This window comes from Idiotropiscis lumnitzeri, chromosome 1, assembly GCF_059441095.1.
Source record: "Idiotropiscis lumnitzeri isolate Australia: NSW breed Sydney's pygmy pipehorse chromosome 1, RoL_Ilum_1.0, whole genome shotgun sequence".
NCBI lineage: Eukaryota > Metazoa > Chordata > Actinopteri > Syngnathiformes > Syngnathidae > Idiotropiscis > Idiotropiscis lumnitzeri.
In genome coordinates this window covers 22,144,839-22,165,961 of record NC_142391.1, presented here as the reverse complement: position 1 = coordinate 22,165,961, position 21,123 = coordinate 22,144,839, and the positions used below count along the sequence as shown (strand labels likewise).

The 21,123-nt window shown below is 43.1% G+C and overlaps 2 protein-coding genes across 2 annotated transcripts; both read left to right on the top strand.

Annotated features, from left to right (window-relative positions):
- Window positions 1–2,818: 2,818 nt before the first annotated feature.
- mymk (myomaker, myoblast fusion factor) lies at window positions 2,819–10,382 on the top strand. Its single transcript, XM_088289241.1, has 8 exons — window positions 2,819–2,859; window positions 6,420–6,535; window positions 6,682–6,818; window positions 7,958–8,072; window positions 8,758–8,906; window positions 9,490–9,606; window positions 9,710–9,850; window positions 10,125–10,382. The coding sequence occupies exons 2-8, from the start codon at window positions 6,421–6,423 to the stop codon at window positions 10,380–10,382; spliced, it is 1,032 nt and encodes a 343-aa protein (XP_088145367.1). The 5' UTR covers window positions 2,819–2,859; window position 6,420.
- Window positions 10,383–15,234: 4,852 nt separating this feature from the next.
- On the top strand, window positions 15,235–20,778 carry slc2a8 (solute carrier family 2 member 8). The gene is made up of 10 exons (XM_088288745.1): window positions 15,235–15,569; window positions 16,531–16,693; window positions 16,806–17,012; window positions 17,357–17,456; window positions 17,594–17,805; window positions 18,104–18,253; window positions 18,317–18,425; window positions 18,593–18,724; window positions 19,326–19,471; window positions 20,204–20,778. Exons 1-10 carry the CDS (start codon window positions 15,472–15,474, stop codon window positions 20,348–20,350), a joined length of 1,464 nt encoding a protein of 487 aa, XP_088144871.1. The 5' UTR covers window positions 15,235–15,471; the 3' UTR covers window positions 20,351–20,778.
- The last annotated feature ends 345 nt before the right edge of the window (window positions 20,779–21,123 follow it).

Genomic DNA, 21,123 nt, shown 5'->3' with positions numbered 1-21,123 from the left:
TCTACTCGTTCACCCCCACCGCCGTTTCCTTCTCCTTTCCCTGCTGTTATTCCTCCCCGCTCCCTTCATGCGCTGCTGTCTGCGCCGCTGTTTCCACAGCTGCTTCTGTTGCTCTGCACGCCTCACCAAGCTTTGTCATGCATCTGCCTGCTCCTGAATGCCCTTAAAATCCCACAGTGGGACAATCTCATAACCCAAACTTTGCCACCAGAAAGCTGAATCAAAATGAGAGTGACGCGCAACCAGAATGCCATCCCTAAGATGCCGCGACAACAGAATAACAATGCCAGGTTCCGCAACGCCACTAACATGTCAACAAATATGCCACCAGAACGCCATCATCATGTCCTGGCTATGCCACCATCACGTCGCTTGAATGTCACTAAGATGACACCGGAATGCCAGAATCACGTTACCCACAACATACCATCATGCGGGTGCCACTACGACGTCACCAACAGGTCACCATCATGTCACTAACATGCAAACGCAACGCCGACCGCATCCCAAAACAACACCATCATTACATCCGAATGGCATTGGCGTGTCCTTACATGACCCTAACACAAAGTCCTCGTCACACATTTCAAAAGTGGTTTGTTTCTTGGCACACATGAAGGATACCAAAGAGTGTCCTCGGGTGTTTGGCATTTGGAAGAGAACCGCAGAAAAACAAAACAACACAAACACTCAGTCGTGTCTCTTTGAGGAGCTTGAGAAATGACAGTGTTGAAAGACACGGGTCCTGACAGAACATCTGACAGACGTTTTGCCGTAACTGATATAAAAAAAATTCTTTCGCAACATCTGCACTAGACCATCTTTAGAATTTAATTTCTTTCTGAGAGAACTTCTGAAAGAACGTCGGATCGAATGCATTCTAGTACCTCTGATGAAACATCTAATAGAACCTCTGAAAGAATCTACCTTCTCGTACGTAATATGTGAAATGGGCTTCCAGATGACTTTCTAACTCAAACCACCTCTGATAGAATTTGTGCGAGAACCTCTAGCAGAGCATGTTATATCTTATCCTATTGTGAAATGTGCGATTGAACTCATTCATAGAAAATAGTTTGAACCAGAACCTCCAAGGGAATATAGGATAGAACATTTGACAGTGCTGCTGCATAACCTCTAGAACCACTGATACAACTGATACTAGAATCTCAGATAGACAGCTTCCAACACTGCTTTTTGAACTTATTTTCAAAACTCAGATAAAACATCTCCTAGGGCTACTGATAAAAAGTCTTCTAGAACCTCAGCTAGACCCTCATACTAGAACCTTTACACACATAGAGCTGCTGGTAGAACTTTTGAAACCTCTGCTAAAACAGCTTGTCCCATTGCAGTTAGAACCGAAAGAACCTTTAAGATTACTGCTAGTAGATTTGGTAAAAACTCTGTCGGAGCATTTTCAAGAATCTTGAAATTTGCTTTATCAAATTGCTTTGGGACCATCTTCTGGGACCTCTTAAAAATGATCTTGTGAATTACCATCTTTTACAGAATGCTGGCAGGTTCTCCTGTCGTAGAACCTGGCTAACACAGAAACCCTGGGACCTGCTGTGGGAAGAAGGCCCGATGGGAGTTGAAAGGTGTCTGCTGCCCGTCGGGGAATGAGGAGGAAGCTCAATGTTTTCTCAGATGCGTCCAGGAAGTCTGCACTACGTTCTGTTCCCACAACGTGTTTAGACTGCCTGGTCCGGAGGTGACGAGAGGAGTCTGCTCACATTTCAACACCTCCTTGCAGACGTCTTTACATTTCGCTGCCAAAACACAGCGTTAGCTCCTCCTAATCGGGACCGGGTCGGAGGCTAGTAGAAGACGTCGCCCAGTGCTAAATTGCGGAATAGAATGACTTTTTACTGTTCTCCCACTTTCACATTCTAGAACCTCCTGACCTCCTTTTCCGCTTCACTTCAAAAAGTAACGGTTCACCCGAGATTGAGAGATTTGGGGATCTATTTGAAGAGGTTTTTTTCACATTCATGTTCTCAGCATGATGTAAGGACATAGTTGTCATTTAATACAAAATTTACATAACACCCTGAATGGAATGAAGAACCATTAATAAAATGATTAGTGGAACATTTCATAAAAATGGCGGTGAAACCTCAACTGGAACTGGACCTTGTTGCACTTCTAATGGAACGTATGGGAGATCCTGAAAGAACCTCGATAAAATGTCTGGTGGAACTTACAATTGAATCTACAACAAAATCTATGACAGAACCCCGCAACAAAATGTCAGAATGAACCTTCAATGGAATTTCTAGTGGGATTTCTGATGCAACATTTGGTAGAACTTTTGAAAGAACCGCTGCAAAAATATCAGAACGGCTGATGGAATTTAGAGAACAGAGAATTAAATAGCCTCTTGTTCAACCTGTTGTAGAACTGATGGTAGACCCTGCTGTAAGAACCCTTCCAGGATTTCAAGTGGAACTTTCAGTAAAAATTAATTAAAAATTAATAATAATTATTATTCTGAAAAAAATATTATTATTAATAATAATGGAACGCCGAGTTGTAATCAGCCTGTGGAACATATGGGAGAACCTATAAAAGAACCTGTGAGTGTGTTCTTTAACGTGATTAATCATCTGTATGCTCCTCTCTCTCTCTTTCACACTCATACACTCGCACACCCCCCCCCCCCACACACACACACACATTCATTATAATGTACTTACAATGTTGATGTGACTCCCAAGTGTGTGTTTTGTGTCTCCATTCAGTGGCGAGCGTTGGGCACGTGTGGCCAGTGACGCTGTGACGTGGGAAGGACGATTCCGGGTGAAGCTTTGAGGTTCGAGGGAGGACGTGTTCATTTTCCAAAGAATGTCTAAGCAGGTGCGACAGCTGAGGGAGGACAACAACTGCCACCGTTGCAGGAACAAATGCATGCAGAAAATAACCTACACATGGACATGCACATTCACACACACGCACGACTAACACACACACATGCACACACGCACGCATGCAATACAGATATACAGACACACACACAAAAAAACATGCACAAAAACTAAAACATTTTTAAAAAATGCACAAAAACGAAATGGAATCACTTGTAGAACCTTGAACGGAACTTATAGTTGAAGCTCTGAAATAAAAACTCAAATGAAACATGAGGTAAACCAGAGGTAGTCAATTAAAAGTCACAGAGGTCCACGCCGAAAATTTCTTCCAATTAAAAGGTCCGAACCAAAGTCCAACTTCCCGAAATGTCTAGCCTATGTTCACATTTTTATATAGTTTCAATATTTAGTCATTTTCAACAGAGCGCACTTATATACTAAATATTTAGCAATGTTCACAAACACCTTTGCCAGTCAAACAAATATAAGGCGTTTATTTCACATTCAAAAAATATTTGGCTCCAGGAATTTAAGGGTACCACTTCCAGAAAAAACTGTAAAATATCTCCTGCAGAACTATATCAAGTGCTAAGCATTGAGTTAACATCTTTTACCTTTTTTTTTTTAAATCAAAGAGTTATCAGCCTAAAAAAACGGAAAGCCTAATTATCCAAGTAAACCAGGTCAACATGTTCAGTACACAATCAATAAAAATGGCTGTCCTCATGAAAAAGTAATTCAAAATGAGCTTTGACACCACCTTTTCTTTTGAATATTTTTTTAATGAAAAAAATGAGTTGTGACTGCCCTGCCAGTGACTTAAATCTGGGTTGGAACGGAGTCAGGACCATTGGGATTTGGTAGATTATTTCACACATCTGGGCTTTGTGTTTTCCTTTAAATAATGTTTGTGCAACCGCATTTAAGCACTCCTTCACAACTTCCCCATCACTGAATGTTTTTTATGTTTCCCCAAAATCCATGATACTTTTACTGAATATTCGTTTGCATGCCGCTGGGCTGTAAACGAAAATGTAAAAATCTGTTATACTGCACTCGAAGTTCGATGTTTTTGCGTGCGCTCACCTCAAACTTCAGCGGATAACTTTGCAAAAAAGGGCGGTGCTTTGTTTCGTTGTGGCGCTTCGCAATGTTGCGACAGTTTCGGAGCATATGATGCGCACTGGTTTTGAATCGGCTGCAGCCAGAACGAAACTAAATTTCTCAGTCTATTCATTTAAAACAAGACGCATCGTCCTCGCTAACTTTTTAGCAAGGCATACTGTCAGCAGCACTCTTTTCCGGTCTGCTGCGCAATTGGCAGTGGATCGTAAACAAAAGATTTGATTGCCTCAAATCAGTGACGCCTTTTCCGTATTAACTAGAATTGCAGCGCCAACGTTTGCGAATGCGCCCTGAAAAAAAAAATCATCATAGATTGGCCATGGGTCCGGTCCGAACCATCCCGCGGTCCGGTCCGCCATTTGGTGATGCCTGAGGTAGACCCTCATGTAGAAGCTATGGTAGAACCTTTTTCACAGCCATTTTTAGAACTGGCAATAGAACCGAGCAGTGGTGGGCGGTCAAGGACAGTAATCCTGATCACATTTATTGTCAAAGTTATCATTCATTTATTAGTGCTGTCATAGTAATTAATTTTTTTAACTAGTTAATCACAAAAAAATTCCATGATTAATCGGATTAATCACAGTTTTCCACAACTCTTTTTTGCAAAGCTTGTAACAGATATTTACTTGAATAATATCTTGGAATTTATGCAAAATCACCAAATATGAAGTACATTTAATTCAAAGACTGTTGTAATTGCTTTCATTGATTCTTAAATATGCTCTAAATGGAGTTATCTTTGCAGGCATTTTTCTCCAAAACATTTCTCAAAACTGCCCACAAGCGCCACACTCCAGCAGTGTTGCTTTGCAAGGCTAATATTGCGCAATATTTGCAAAATATGCAAATTATTTTTGAAGTAAATCTAATTGAGTTAAAATATTTAACTGAGTTAAAAAATTTTTTACTAATCACCTAAATTAACGCTTTAATTTTCACAGCCCTAATATACATATATCGCCCCTATCCAGTCTGTTTTAGATGTCTCCCTCCTCCAACACTCCTCATTCAAATGATCAGGATCATTATCAGGCTTCTACAAAGCTTGCTGATGAGCTGATCATTCAAGTCAGGTGTAATGGAGGAGGCGGGCATCCAAAACAGGTTGGATAGGAGCTCTCGAGGACCGGACTTGGGCACCTTTGCTCTTGTGCAATCTCTCATAGAAATTGTCTGGTAAAAAGGACCTCAAAGAAAACTCTGACAACATTTCATAGACGCTTCATTAGAACCTACAAAGAACCTCTGACAAAACCTCTGGAGGAACCTCCCGAGAACTTGCTGTGATTTGGATCTTTTATTTAGCTTCAGGATGGAACCCAACCCAGAGCAGCCGTGTGGAGTGTGCAAATGTACCTAATGACGTGTCCAGGGAGTTTTTTTTTTTTTTTGCTACAATGGATGGAGCAGAAGTTTTTTTTTTGTTTGTTTGTTTGTTTTTTTCCAAAATGTCTGCTATTAATCAGCCCTCACACAGGAAGTGACAAAAAAAAAAAAGTCTGGGTGGAAGTCTGGAGACACTTGGCCCAGCGTGGTGGCCATCTTGTTCCACTTGACGTAAAACATCCCGGCGCGACCATAAAGCTTCCACGGAGCGACACACCGTCATTCATCATCATCACGGCGGCCGTTCATCTGTCTGTCTGTCAACGGGACGCACGGCGAAAAGACGGACGACGCAGACCCAGAGCATTTTTCCGAGGACGCGTGTTGGCCGCCAGGGGAAGAAAGGCCGTTCAACATCCTGGAACGAGATACACGTCTAGGCATCGTTTTTGATGGATTCCTCCACGCAATCGAGTTTGACATCTTTACTAAAAAAGAAAACAAAATAAACAACCATGTGGAGAATTTAAAGCTGCATGCCGAAATAACACTAAAATATGTTTTAAAAAAAATAAAAATTAAATATATATAAAAATTCAATTCAATTCAATTTATATAAATTCAATATATATATACATACATATATATATATATAATATATAATTTATGTATTATATATAGACATATAAATAAAAAATGAAATATAAATAAAAATATATATAATATAAATATGAATAAAAAATGAGTGTGCGCGCGTGTGTGTGTGTCCAAAATTTTATTACCCCGCTGCAGGCTGACGTGACTGAAAAAAAAAGACTGTGTGCTTCAGATTGCTATTTTGATAATTGAGGAAAAAAAATATTTCAAGTTCCTTTTAAAGGATGGCGGTCATTTTTAGAAATATTTTGCCAGTCCAATGCCATAGCCTGAGATAAGTCCGAGTCAAATACCAAGGAGTCTCTGACAACAACAAAAAAACATGTCAGAGAACTCCACAGTCTTGTGAAAATTATCTTGTCTTAGATGACTAAGAAACTAAGACACATTACTTCTACTGCTTACTTTTTCCGTTTTTTTTTATTCTTTCAACTTTAGAATGACCTCTAACGTTAGCATCACTGCTAACAATTGTAGCAGCAAATGTTTGGCTGCCGTCCCACGTTGCACAGCTGCTGTGCTGTGCAAACAGCTGCCCCGCGATGACTCCACACGTGAGCACTTCTCGCACTCCCCACACGCACCTCGTGGACTTTTAAGGTCCACAAGGGGACAGCTGGACAGCTCGCTCTCCTGCCGCTCCCCGCACACTTTCTCCCGGGATCTTGTGGAACAACACGCATTTTGGCCTTCTTTGCAGAGATGGGTGCCTACATCGCCAAGATGCTGCTGCCCACCATCAGCAGCGTGGTGTTCCTGCCGGCCGCCAGCGTGGCCGCCAAGCGAGGCTTCCACATGGAGGCCATGGTCTACTTCTTCACTATGTTCTTCAGTGCGGTATGATATCGTCCTCACGTTGGGTTACGTTTTCCTTCTTGACCATCTCTGGATCAACCGTGCACCAATTGTGGTCTCAATACAGACGGAACGTGCGTACGTATTCCTAATTTGTGGTGATGAAATTCTGACAATTTTCTGGCCACAAAATACTAATTTGCTGAACGAAAACCAAACTGAGAGCACAAAATTGGTGTAAAGTGTGCACGAAATACTAACTGGAGGCCACGAAACAGGCGTGATGTACATCGAGTACTAATTTGATGCCGCAAAATACTCATCCGCGGTCACAAAATACTGCATTTGCCAATAAGACTGATTTTTAGCCATGAAATATGAATTTATTGACAGAAAATACTTTTTTGTGGCCACAAAGTAGGTGCAACGAGTGCTCAAGAGGTTCACATTTGAGGCCATGAAATATTTCAGCCTCAGAATACTAATTTGTTACCATGCAACACTAATTTGTGGCCACAAAATGGGTTGAAGTTGCGCAAAAAAATACTCATTTGTGGCCATTGAAGAAGCATTCAATACCCACAAAATCTTTATTTGTAGTGACGAAAACCTACATTTAGGCCACAAGATATTGCATAGTACTACGAAAGATAAAAACATCTGTCGTCAGAATGGGTAAAACGTGTGCACAAAATTTGTGGCCATGAATGTTTCAGTTGTAGCCCAAAACAATTAAAATTTGTGGTCATTGAAACATTCATTTGTGCTCAACAAATACAAATTTGTGGCCTCAAGATAGATGTGCGCTCAAAACGCTAATTTGTCACGATTAAATATATTCAGTTGTCATAACAATATTCACATTTGCGATAACGAAACACAAATTTGTGGCCACAAAATTGGTATAAGGTGCACAAAAATGAAAATTTGTTGCAACAAGATACTCTTTTGTGGCCACAGAATAGGTATTACGTACGCAAAAAAAAAAAACATTAATTATTGCCACAAAATACTGCATATCACGCACACAAAACTAATTGTAACATTGAAGTGCAAATGTAGTACTTTGGGGATTATTTGCACGTATATTCTCTGCAAAATTGTGGCCACAATTGAGCCCACCCTCAAAAAAGCAACCCCGTCGTGCCATCATGTCTCAAGACGCCATTTTGTTTGTGCAGATCTATCACGCCTGCGACGGGCCAGGCCTGGCCATCCTGTGCTTCATGAAGTACGACATCCTCGAGTACTTTAGCGTGTACGGCACGGCGCTGTCCATGTGGGTCACGCTCATCGGTGAGTCCCCCCGCGACGCCTTCCAACAGCCCACTATGTGATTTGATGCGCTTGGGAATGGCATGAGTGTGGGATTTGTAGTTCTTTGCATTTTCAAGCAACGTGCTTGTCAATGTGAGACTCCGAATCAGTGACGAGATTTGTAGTCCACAGCAACAGTCAAATGAATACACTTGCGATGTAGGACTAATCCAGATCACACACTAAATAAAACAGCTGGTGGTGGCATGCGTTGTGCACACACACATTCATGTGCACACATACACACGCACACACGTGCCATCGTTTGGAACAGCTGATTGGACGAATTTGTTAACAGGCTCGTATGACTTTTGAACTCAATTTGTGAGGCATTAAATATCACTCCAGTGCTGAGTGGTTCTAGTAGTGAGATGGGAATTTTGAGTCCGAAATGGACTTTTTGGGAGACTTGACTTCCAAGCGGACGTGTTTGGGATTTTAAGTGGTATGACGCTCTCAAAAGACTTATAAGTGGACTTTTCAGCAGACTTGTACGCAGTTCTTGGGAGACTTGTAATTATATCCAAAGGCGGAATAGGAATTGGACCTCTTTGTAGGTTTGGAAGTAGACTCCCATGGAGACTTGTAATCAAACTTGTCGGTTTGTAGACTTCTTCGCTGACTTGCAGGGGGGCTGGTTTGTGGGCTTTGTTTGTGTGCTCAGCTTTGGGGGACTTTGAGGAGCCTCAGCGTTCCAGCATGACCATGTTTGGAGTTCTGAGCATCGCAGTGCGGATCTACCAGGACCGCTGGGGATACGGGATCTACTCGGGTCCCATCGGATCGGCCGTCTTCATCATCACCGTCAAGTGGGTGAGTCCTAGTGCTGCGATGTAACCAGTAGAACCAACAGAACCAGTACATGATGAATCCCCTTCCTCTTAATTTCTCCAGTGAGCGATCATCATGTTAATGTCTCCCTCCCTCTCCTCTCCTTCTTGTCACGCACCTGTTCATGCTCGACCTCCTCTTCCCCCTTCCTCACCTCACACTCATTTCCCCCGCACGATCCTCATCCTCACCTCACCTTTTTGTCCCACTAACTCCTCCCCACATCTCCTCCTCTTCATCCGCACCTCTTGATTCTCAACCTCCTCTTACTCCTCCGCATTTCCTTCCACCACGCCATCTTTCCCTACTCCATGCTCTGCACCTTCACCTCCTCTCCAACTCGCTCCATCCTCACCCTCTCCTCTTTCTTTTCATGTCCTCCTGTTCTTCCTCTCCCTTTTCATCAACCCTCCATCCTCTTCCTTCTTGTCTTCCTCCCCATCATCTCTTCTTCATACTCACCCCCCCCCTCCAACTCCTCCTCACCCCCTTTACTTCCTGGCCTCCTGGCCTCTTTCTCCTCACCTCCGCTACGTCCTTATCATCCTCCTCTTCCTCCTGCCAGCTTCAGAAGATGAAGGAGCTGCGTGCGGTGTACCCTGACAAGCGTGTTTACACCCAGCAGGTCGGTCCAGGCTGCTGCTTCGGCGCTTTAGCCCTCATGCTGCGCTTCTACTTTGAGGTTGGTTGTCAGCACGCTGCCAGCCATCCCGTGTCTGTCATCAAGACGTGTGTGCACGTGTGCGTAGAACTCTTCTGTGTGTGTGTGTGTGCGTGTGTGTTAGGAGTGGGACTACGCCTACGTGCACAGCTTTTACCACCTGTCGCTGTCCGTTTCCTTTGTTCTGCTGCTGCCCAAGAAGAACCGCTACGCCGGCTCGGGCCGCAACGCCGCCCGACTAAGCTGCTGGACGCTATGCTGCTGCGTACGTGACGATCTTTTTATATATAGTTTGCTCCTCACCAAAAAAAAAAAAAAAATCCCTCCTCTTCCTCCTGTTTCCTCTTACTTTGCAGTCTTCCTCCTCTTTAACTTCTTCCACTTGCTCTTCACTGTCACATCTTCCTCCTTCTCTTGATCCTTTTACATTTACTCCTCATCTTTTCTTCATCTTCCTGCACTTGCTCTTGGTCTCTCTCCTCTTCCTCATGTGTCCTCATCATCTTACATACTGTCCGTGTCTCGACCCACATCCACAGAGCATGTCACCGGCCTCCTACAAGGAGAAGAAAGATACGCCAAAGAAGAAAGATACGCCGGAGAAGACGGAGACGCCAGAAAAAGAAAACACAGTACAGAAGGAGAAGAAGAAGAAGACGTCATCATGCCGCTCGCTTTTGAAGGCCTTCACCGCAGCCGAGAAGACCCCAATGTTGCCCATGTTCTCCCCTCCGCCCTCCACACCCGTCAAAGGCACCAGCATCAGCAAGCTGAAGGAGATGAATGGATGGAAGTAAGGCATGAACACTGAACAAGGAAGGGACGCTCGCTGGAACATTTTATGTTCAGCTATTGGAACATCGAAGGTGTAGCATGGGAAGGTGAGGGGCACGACCACAAAATGGCAAAAGCAAGCAAAAAAACAAACACACGTGAATACACCCCATCACACACCCACACATACACACGCACGCACGCACACACTCATAAAAAAGACAGACGAACAGGAACACACATGATCACTGAAATACACTCTCACACACATTCGAACATTGATACACGCACACAGCCACAGACTAAAAGACGCGCACGCACGTGCAGGCTCACTATCTGGCAAGAGTGAGAGGTCTTGGTTTCTTTCGCGGGCAGGTGACGTGCGCGCAGCCTCGCAGTCGGGAACGTCGCGGCCTTCTCATTATTGCTCCAAGGTGGTAAAAATTCCAAAAGGTCCCTGAAGGTGCGTAAAAAAGCAGAAACGTGACGTTTAACAGAGTGATAAAACAAAAACATGCGCACACACGCGGCTACTGCGCCAGGCAGACGAGATGGTCGGCGTCCAGAACTCATCAAGAGTCTTGGCGCGCGCGCCGCAGACGCCGCCGCCCGCTTCCTTTCCTCGAGAGGAAGTCCGTCGATCAGACAGACGGACAGTCAAACAGACAGGCAGACGGGCGGCCTGATGTTTGGCTGTCTGTCCCTCTCCCCGGAGGAACATTTCACTGCAGACAATTTATACATTTTGGACATGTTTGTTCCTCTCGCTGCATCGCCAGTCACTTTTACTGGTTGTACGTGCGAGTGTTTCTGTGTGTGTGCGTGCGAGTGAATATGTGTCCATGTACATACATTATGTGTGTTGTCTGGACATGTATGCAACTATGCATGCATTTCTAACATGTGTTTTTTTTCGTGTGTGTGCGCCCGCCCAAGTGAGAGAGAGACTGATGTGTGATTGTGTTTTTATGAGATTGTGAGCGTTCGTGTGTACATTTGTGCACGAGTGTGTGAATGATTATGACTGTGCGAAAGTGTACACTTTTTTTAACCAAAAACTGAATTGGGCGTCATCACACTCCCACCAAGAGGGAACCGCATAGTCAGCGGGGGACATTTTTTAGCCCCCTCTTGTCCATGCTAAAATCATATGTAAGAGATTATGAGTGTGTGGGTGTGTGTGTGGGTGTGTGTGTGAGAGAGAGATTTTTAGTGTGAGATTGTGAGTGTGTTTGCCTGTATTTTTGTGTGAAAAAATGTCTTTGTGTGTGTATGAAATTATGAGTATCTGAGTGCGTGTGTGGGCGTGCGTGTGTGTGTGTAATATTGTGATTGTGTGTGTGTGCTATCCTTTTCGTGTTCTTCAGTGTGTGACAGATTTTGAGTGCGTTGATTGTGAGTGTATATTGTGTGTGTGGGGGCGTGTGTGTGAGACAAAGAGAGAGAGAGATGGGGAACAATAGGGAACAAAAGCGAGAGAGAGAGAAAATGAGTTTGAGTGTGTATGCGCGCAAACGTGTTTTATGCGTGTGCGTGTTGTCCGTAGCGTGTTTGCCAGTGTGCGCAATCAAAGTGCAGCATTACGTCAGCTCTGTCAGTCGAGTTTGGTGTCTCCCGTCCAGACAAAAACTTCTACTTCCCCCAACCCGCAAAACACTTGTCTTGGGCACAGGAGCGCTGCGGTTTGGCTCTAATCCCTCTCCAAACATTCAGAACCTTCTCATGTTTTGGCACTCGGCTTTTGTGGGTTTGGGCTGTTTAGGGAAGCTCTCTTTCCCTAATCCTGAATCACTACACAGAGATTTGTACTGTATGTAGTGGACTTTATTATTAACTCATCAGTAAAATGAAAAATACTTTTCAACCACTACGAGGGTAACATTAAGACGTTAGTGTTGTTGCAATGTACACGACCAAGTCCTTTCAAATGTGAACACCACCACACGTGCGCACACTTACACGCACACACATACTCAAAGTCTGACAGATACCCCCAAAAATGTGCAATTTATCAGATTCACTCACACACAATCTAACACACGCAAAACGTAACTTCTTGTGTAAAATTGAGTGTGTTATGAAGGTTTAATTGTTCTTATGTTTTGATATTAACAGTAATTAACTTATTTTTTCATACTTGAATAACCATTAACGGTATTCAAATGTGACCGAAAACCTTGCTTGTACAGTTAATAAAAATCCTCTATGACAGATGATTTATTTCCAGAACAGCCAATGTAAAAAAAAAAAAAATATATATATATATATTTTTTTTTTTTTTCCGAGCATGAACACATGATGACTTTCTCTTTGTTGACGTTGGACTTTCTCCGCCTGGAGACGACAGAAACTAACAGCCGCGTTGCTGTCAACTGTTAGCGCAGCTGCTCATCATCATTCCGCTAACACCGAGGTTGGCTTACACTGAAGTCTGCCGTCTGACGCGCCTTGGCGGAGGTCTGCGCGCTACTGAGTGACATTCCACAGTACAAGCTTCAAGATATGTTCAATGCTGCCCAAAGTGTTCTGGACTTCTCAAAGGTACCGTATTTTCACGACCATAAGCTGCACCGTATTAAAAGGCGCCGACTCAGTTCCAGGGGCTATTTCTGTATATAACACATACATAGGGCGCACCGTGTTACCGGGCGCAGGCATGGCAAAACATCCATCCATCCATTATCTGTTCTCGTTCTCCTCACAAGGGTCGTGGGGGTGCTGGAGCCCATCCCAGTCGTCTTCGGGCAGTACACCCTGAACTGGTTGCCAGCCAATCGCAATGCACAAAAAGACAAACAATCATCCACGCTCACACTCACACCTGGGGACAATTTAGAGCGTCCAATCAACCTGCCATGCATGTCTGTGGAATGTGGGAGGAAATCAGAGTACCCGGAGAAAACCCACGCAGGCACGGAGAGAACATGCAAACTCCACACAGGAAGGCTGGAGCCGCCATCGAACCATGCACCTCTGAACTGTGAGGCGGATGTGCTAACCAGTCATTCACTGTGCCGCCCTACTCCAGAACAAAATATTGATAATACATCCCATGCTCCAAACTTATAGAGGTCCTGCATCAGCACCTAGAGCCACTTCAAGATCTAAGAAGTTTAGTTCTCTGTACTGCGATGGTTATATTTGATCCTTATAGCCCTGATTAAACAACAACAGCTGTTGTTGTAGAATGTAGATTTTATGCTCCTGTTGCTTAAGACCAGTGGGTCGTGCTGCACTTCAGCGTCTGCTGCTACCTATTGGCTAAAAAAAGGAACATCAACCTGAAGAGGCAAAGCGGCAGTCCTTAGAAAGTTCAACAAATTTTGACCCTATGTCTGTAGGCTAACAATAAACTGTATGCAAATGTAGCTAGAGCATATTTCCTAGTCACAACTTGTCAAATGACAAGTATTGGAATACAATACAATATAATACAATTTATTTACATAGCGCATTTAAAAAAAGTTGGCACTGTAACTAGCCGCTTTCCATATGCCGTCACGTCAATTAGCAGGGAGTTAGAACGCAAATTAAAACCCACTTCAACCCAAAAGTGCTGACTTCCTGTTCAATTTGCAGCCTGGCTCCTTGATGACTTTTTGGTGAGTCCTTTTACGGCACCCAATTTGTTGGCGATCGTGGGCAACTTTCCAGGGCTCCCTACAGAGAGCCTTTACTAAAAATGTCAGGCAGGACGTTTTGTTCAATTCCTTTTTTTGTGCGTACGGGTCCGATAGACATGTCCACCCAGTTTGGTGTGGATTGACCGCACTGGTGCGAGTTTGATTTATCGAACTTTCCGGGGCACCCTACTGAAAACATCTACGCGAAATAGCTACTTCATAGCAAAATGCCCAACTTACTGTTCAATTTCAGGCATGAATAAATCAAACAAGGAGCCTGTTATGTTGATCCAAATAGACATTCAGGTTATGTATGAAACAGTGTATTTTTTTTCTGACAGGGCCCCCTGTTGGTCTGGCGTGTTAAGTGCAAGTGATTGATATCCCATAGTTTCCACTCCCACATCAATACAATACAATGCAATTTTATTTTTAAGATCGTAGCTACCAACCAGTGCTAATCGAAAACCAAAATAATTCAACTTGAGCTCACTTTAGGTACATTTTTATTTTATTTAATGTGGACAAATAAGCTTACATTGCATTTTGCTATCTCATGTCAGTGTTGGACTACTCTTCTCAATTATTATCTGATATGCCCCTCCCCTAGCAAGAAGAAATCAATTTGCAGACTGACTCTCACTAACTCGACAGTCATTACTAGTCGAATTTTGTCCATCCAACTCACACATAAGTAATAAAAAGGAACTAATAAAAAATTAATCACTACACAAATTCAATTCGAGTTCGCCTAAGCCACAATCTTCTTGGAATCGTCCCATAATGATCAGAAATTAGTTTACCCTTGCTTTTTTTTTCATTTTGCGTATTACCGAACGCCAGTGTAACTCAATGGACATTTCTCAACCAAAACTGGCGGCGTTTTGTCCCAAATAACAGGATAAGAGCAATTATAAAACATGAAAGGAGAACCAATTCGGAGATAACGATCAAACTTTACTCAGAAAAGACGCGAAATAATACAATGTGAATGAGCGTTGTTAACAGAAGTCGTAATTATGACTGTCAGAATAAAATACCACGTTATTGTTAAAAGGTAATAGATCATTGAAAATGCGACAATCTTACAATTTAAGATATATTATTTGTTTAAATTCATTTAAAAAATCGGATTATATGTGAATAATGCCCAACAAAAGCGAATTTTACAATTTTCTTCCCACTGATATGTTTTACATTTGAAAATCCAAAGCGGAAATGGCAGACAGGCCGGTGGTCAGGTGACTTGAATGTTGACAAGGCAATCTTCATCCCGGAAGAAGACCACTTCAAGACTTCTAGGCACCGGCATGTGTGACACACGCGCGTCTTTATATTTATTGTCGTCGTGATTATTTGCGTAATTTTTAAGATTTGTATTCACGTTTGCGATTAAAATTAAGCACGTAAATGCCAGCGCCGTACTTGCGAACTGCACACGCGGAACATCACTGAGGCTATTTTGGAAAGATTTAAGAGAAAATTCGCGATGGACATCCAGCAGGAGCGCAGGCGGCTGCTGGATGCTGACGGTCGAGATGCTGACGATCCCACTGGGCTCATGTCCGAACAGGACGCTTATCTTAGGTAAGAAAGACAAATAAATTGGGGTATTTCGAAGAGGGTAAAATAATAAAGAACTACGTTTACATTTCTATTTGGACTGTCAAATCAATGAAGTTGTTAGATCCTACTTCTTTCATCGTTGGCAGCTGGCTAATGTGAAGCCCTTTCTTTCTCAACAGGATTTAGAAACAATAATCCATGCCTCTGTGACATCTTGGCAAGGTTATTGTAATGCATTTCATTTTGGAGTCAGCCAGTGCCGCCTCAAGCGACTGCAGTTGGTCCAAAATGCAGTTGCTCACCTCCTAACCCGAGCTCAGAAGAGGGAGCACAAATTTAACTTAAACGAAAAGATATCTATTAAACAATTAACAAATAAAATTAGCATTATTATTCTTATATAGATGTTTCTTTATTATTAAATAAAAATGCTCAGTAAAAATCACTACATTTCTTTATATACATATATATATATATATATATATATATATATATATATATATATATATCAGCATTTTTTTCTCAAACAAAAATCAGTAAGATAGGCAAAATTAGAATGAATGGAATCATGTGCAACTTAATTATCTCCTTAATAATCAGAAAAGGATAAATAGTCAGAATAAATGAATGAAAGTTACTACAAATATGTGAGACCGGTGTAGTAGGTCACGTTTTATTTTCAATTATTACATTACATTAAAGCATTTAGTGATGATTAATGTTAAAATACAAAAATAAATAACAGCCAGCGGCTGAAACCCAAGATGAGTCTTGCAGGGGCTAAAGCATATGTGATGAAATGATGAAAAGAAGACAAAGCTTGTGACTTGTCTGCGGATTTCAAGTGCGCTGACCTGAGTGATTGAATTGAGATCCCTCATGACTTTCTTAATGCAATCAAGCAGAGTTATCCAGCTTAGAGATAATCATTAACATGCTCCTTAGCCTCCCCCTGATCCTCTTCCTCCTCCTTTCTGTCCAGCAAAGTCAGCAACAGGAAGTTGTACCTGGCCACCTTGGCTTCTGTTCTGGGGCCCATGAGCTTTGGCTTCGTGCTGGGCTACAGCTCGCCCACCATCCCGGAACTGGCCGGCAGCCCGGACCCCCGACTGCGACTGGACGCCACGCAAGCGTCTTGGTTTGGGGTAAGAGCGTCGCCGCACGTCACCCGATTGGCTGGCTGGATGCAGCGTGCCAAAGAGCAGTTTTGGTTTTGGTTCCCACGGTGCCGCTGCGTTTGTCCTGTCACACGCTCAGTCGGTGGTGACGCTGGGAGCGGCAGTAGGTGGCCTGCTGACTGGCTGGATGGTGGACAAGGTGGGCAGGAAGCTGACGCTCATGTTCTGCTCGCTGCCCTTCGTCTTTGGCTTCACCGTCATCATCGCCGCCCACAACGTGTGGATGCTCTACGTCGGACGCATACTCACGGGGCTCGCCAGCGGAGGCGCCTCGCTTGTCGTACCGGTCAGACTCCTTCCTTAGCTTCTTTCCTCGTCACGCAGCTAGGCTTTTTATGCCGTGTTCGATAAGTTATTTTCCTTTACATATTTACTTTCTTTTCTTGATTTGTCTCTTCTCTTCTGGTTACTTTTTCCTGTCACATTTGACATTTTTACCTTTTGCATCACGCCTCGTTTCATCTTCACTTTGTGTCCCTCCTCGTTTCTTTGTCCCCTTCATTCCTTATTATGACTGTATCTTCATTATCCACTTCCTGTGACCTTGATGTGGATTCACGTCACTTGATGTGAAGATAAGCAGTTTTGATAATGGATGGCTGATGTCCAACTTGTGTAATTTTTCCTCAGCTGTACATCTCTGAGATGGCTCATGAGCGGGTGCGAGGTATGCTGGGCTCGTGCGTGCAGCTGATGGTGGTGTTTGGCATCATGGGAGTTTATCTGGCTGGTACGTGGCTGCCGATTGGTCAATCACAAAGTCTCTCTTGTTGAAAGTACAGTATGCTCACTTACTTGTAGAGCTTACATTTGCGCATATTTGCGGCCACTAGTCAGTCATTGTGGCTTCAATGTGCCCCCCTGCAGGTCTGTTTGTGGACTGGCGCTGGCTGGCGGTGTGCGGGGCCGTGCCGCCCACGCTGCTCATTGCGTCCATGTGCTTCATGCCAGAGACACCGCGATTCCTGCTGTCGCAGGGCAAGCGGCGGGAGGCTGAGGAGGCGCTGCGCTTCCTGCGGGGGCCTCATGCGGCCGTGGAGTGGGAGTGCACCCGCATTGAGGATGCCTGCGACCGACAGGCAGGTTTGGGAAGTGGGGGGCCTCCCAAAAGCCTGCAGTTTGGGGGTATCTTTTCGGAAGGCCGGTGAACCTTTGGGGCTGAGCATAGCATCAAAATGACCCCCACACACATTAATATACGCACAAATAAACATATATCCACACCCCACCTAATATATAGAGCAAATGCACGCTCACACGCACATTGACACTCAAGCACTAATACACACACAGTTAGTTATCGACAGTAGTTGTTTATCGTATCTAGTTGGTGATCTACGCAGTTAATTATGTAGCTGTCCACTGTCTCTTGGGCAGAGTTCCAGCTTCCAGGTGTCAGACCTGAAGGATGCGGGCGTGTACAAGCCGCTGGCCATCGGCGTGATGCTGATGGTCTTCCAGCAGATGTCGGGCATCAACGCTGTCATGTTTTACGCGCAGAACATTTTCGAGCAGGCGCACTTCAAGGTCGGTCAAGATAAGCTAAGTCTGAAATGTTGACGTCAGTGACGATGCCGCGGTGTGCTTCAGGACAGCGAACTGGCCTCAGTGATGGTGGGCGCGGTTCAGGTGGTCTTCACCGGCGTGGCGGCGCTCATCATGGACAAGGCAGGAAGGAAATTGTTGCTCATCATTTCAGGTGAGTTTATCTAGACGTTGATTGGCATCAAAATCATCTTCACAAGTGTTGTTCCTGGAAGCGGAGGACTCGAGCCACGTGACTTGACTCAAGTGGCCACTTTTAGAACTTGCTTATGACTTGCACATATGTGACATTTCCCCGCTTGTGGTTGTTCCTGTTTTTAGGCATGGCCATGGTGATAAGCACGGCGGCATTTGGGCTTTATTTCTACTTAATGTCCAGAAGCTCCTCTCCAGAGGAACATCACGCCAACATGGCCTGGTTGTCCCTCACCAGCATGGCCGTCTTCATCACGGGTCAGACGCCCATCGCATTCAAACCTGTTTTTCTTTTTTTTTAATGACGCAGCCACCCTCCGAACTGTGCCATCGCAGTGCCAAACGACCGGCTCGCTCGTTTACTGGCAATCTGAGGCCTCAGGCCCCCTCAGATTTATATAATTCTGCTTAATTAATATTCACAAATGCAATATTAATCCGAATACCATGTTTAGACAAGTTGCGGCGCATAGAACAAATTATTGTAAAGACAATTTTTGACTTGACTGAAGATAATCCTTTAATGACCCCCAGAGGAAATTCAGGTGATATAGCTTGCCAGGGTTAGTTAGTTCCATTTGTTCCTTTCTTCGCTAGTTAGGTGGTTGGTAGCCATTTTTAAGATTCTAAATTCTTATCTTCACCAGTTAGTAGTTATTTAGTAGGTTAACTCAGTTGTTTGCTGCTTTTTGTTTTGGTAGTTACTTAGTTGATTTTGCATTTGTTGCATTTGTTCCTTTTTTTTTTTTGCAAATCAACAAGTTATTCATCCCTTCCAATGCTTGTTAGTTAGTTAGTTAGTTAGTTTGCTTGCCTCCTCTAAACACTGTGTTTGTGTTTCATGTGTGTGCATGTGTAGGCTTTGCCTTGGGTTGGGGTCCCATCCCGTGGTTGGTGATGTCTGAGATCTTCCCGGTAAGAGTTCGCGGCTTCGCCAGCTCCGTGTGTGTGCTGACCAACTGGGGCATGGCTTTCATCGTCACCAAGAGCTTCCAGGACATGATGGTCAGCTCCAAAATACACCTCATTCATAGTCCTTAATTCATTAATAGTCCAGCTTGCACCAAGCACAGTACCGTGTACTTGTTAGCTAAGTTGTTAGCCAGCTGTCTGTTCATTTCTCGTTTTGGTTGTCAATTGGTTATTTGTGTGCGTCTGTTTAATTGCTCATTCCTTTTTTGCTAGTGAGGTGGTTAGTTGGAAATGAGTTTGTTTTTATTTATTTATTTATTTTTAGTTAGTTGGATTTCTTGGCTAATCATAGCTTGTCAGGAATGGTTTGTTGACTAATTGCTCTCTTCTCTAGTTAGCGGGCTAGCTAGCCAGTCATTGTTTTTGTCTACTCTGTTCTTTGTTAGCAAGTTATTCAGTTCATGTCTTCACAAGTGTTTTCCCTCATTTCTTTATTTGCTATTTTGTTCTTTACTTAATAGCTCGGAGTTTCGTCGCCTGTTCCTTTCTTCACTGGCTACTTAATTGATTTATTCGCTGGATAGATAATTATTTAGCCAGTGAGTTAGTCAATCACTCTTTTTACTCATTAATTTTTGGCTTGCCAGTTATCTTGTCAGTATAACATTTCATATAACAAATATTAGATTTTAAATTGTAAATTTATGTCAGTGTTTTATAGTGTTTAAGCCAGCAGAGAATGTCTTTCTGGATCTGACTGTAAAAATAAAATAAAATAAAATAGTGGTCAGCCATTTTGTAATGTGCTCTGTTGTTCTCTTCCAGACTCTCCTCACCAGTGCAGGAACCTTCTGGCTCTTTTCCTGTATGTGCCTCCTCAGCGTAGTTTTCACCGTCGGATTTGTGCCGGAAACTAAAGGCCAGACACTGGAGCAGATCGAGGCCAACTTCCAGGGAACGGCGGGACCATGATGGCTTCTAGAAACCTCCTAAAAACAACACAAATGTTCTCATAATTGTCTCCATCGCACAAGCAGCAAGACTACTGGGAGTAAGGGGGGCTTGGTTGCCGCATGTCACTCAGTGGGAGGTCACTACTGTGGGGAAAAATGGATTGATAATTTTTGTCCTAAATATATTTTTTTGTTTATAAATGAAGCTAGAATCTTTTCTTACACTTTTTTTTACAATGAACACAGACTGTTATGAGATGACAAGTGTATATTTTTGGTGTAATTATGAGGGAAACTGATCAAAATGTGGATGAAAAGATTCCACACAGCGACTAGTGGGTTTCTAGAGCAGGCAAGTATGGCCCAATTTGTAATATTATTAAAAAATCAGTAAATTGATTATATGTTTGTTTGCAATTCAAATAGAGCCATAAATGTCCCCCTGAGCGCTTTTGTTATCAAGAGTCCTGTAATATGTTTTGTGTGGCTTCAGATGGGATCTTTTTTAAATCCTAAAATTTGTCACTTTTGATTTTGTTCACGTAACTGGTTAAATAATTGTTAATTGATTTGCTGTTAGTCAAAATAGAAGAAATAGTAAAAGAAAAAAAACATGCATTTTACTTTTTGATGAATATATAATTATTTCATAATTAATATATTATTTTACATCGTTTACCCTTTTTAATATCTCGTCTATGAATGACGTGGCCTATTTCTTGCTTAAATAAAAAACAACGCATTTTGCCCACCCCTTATCAAGATTTATCATAAAAAATCACTTAATTTGCA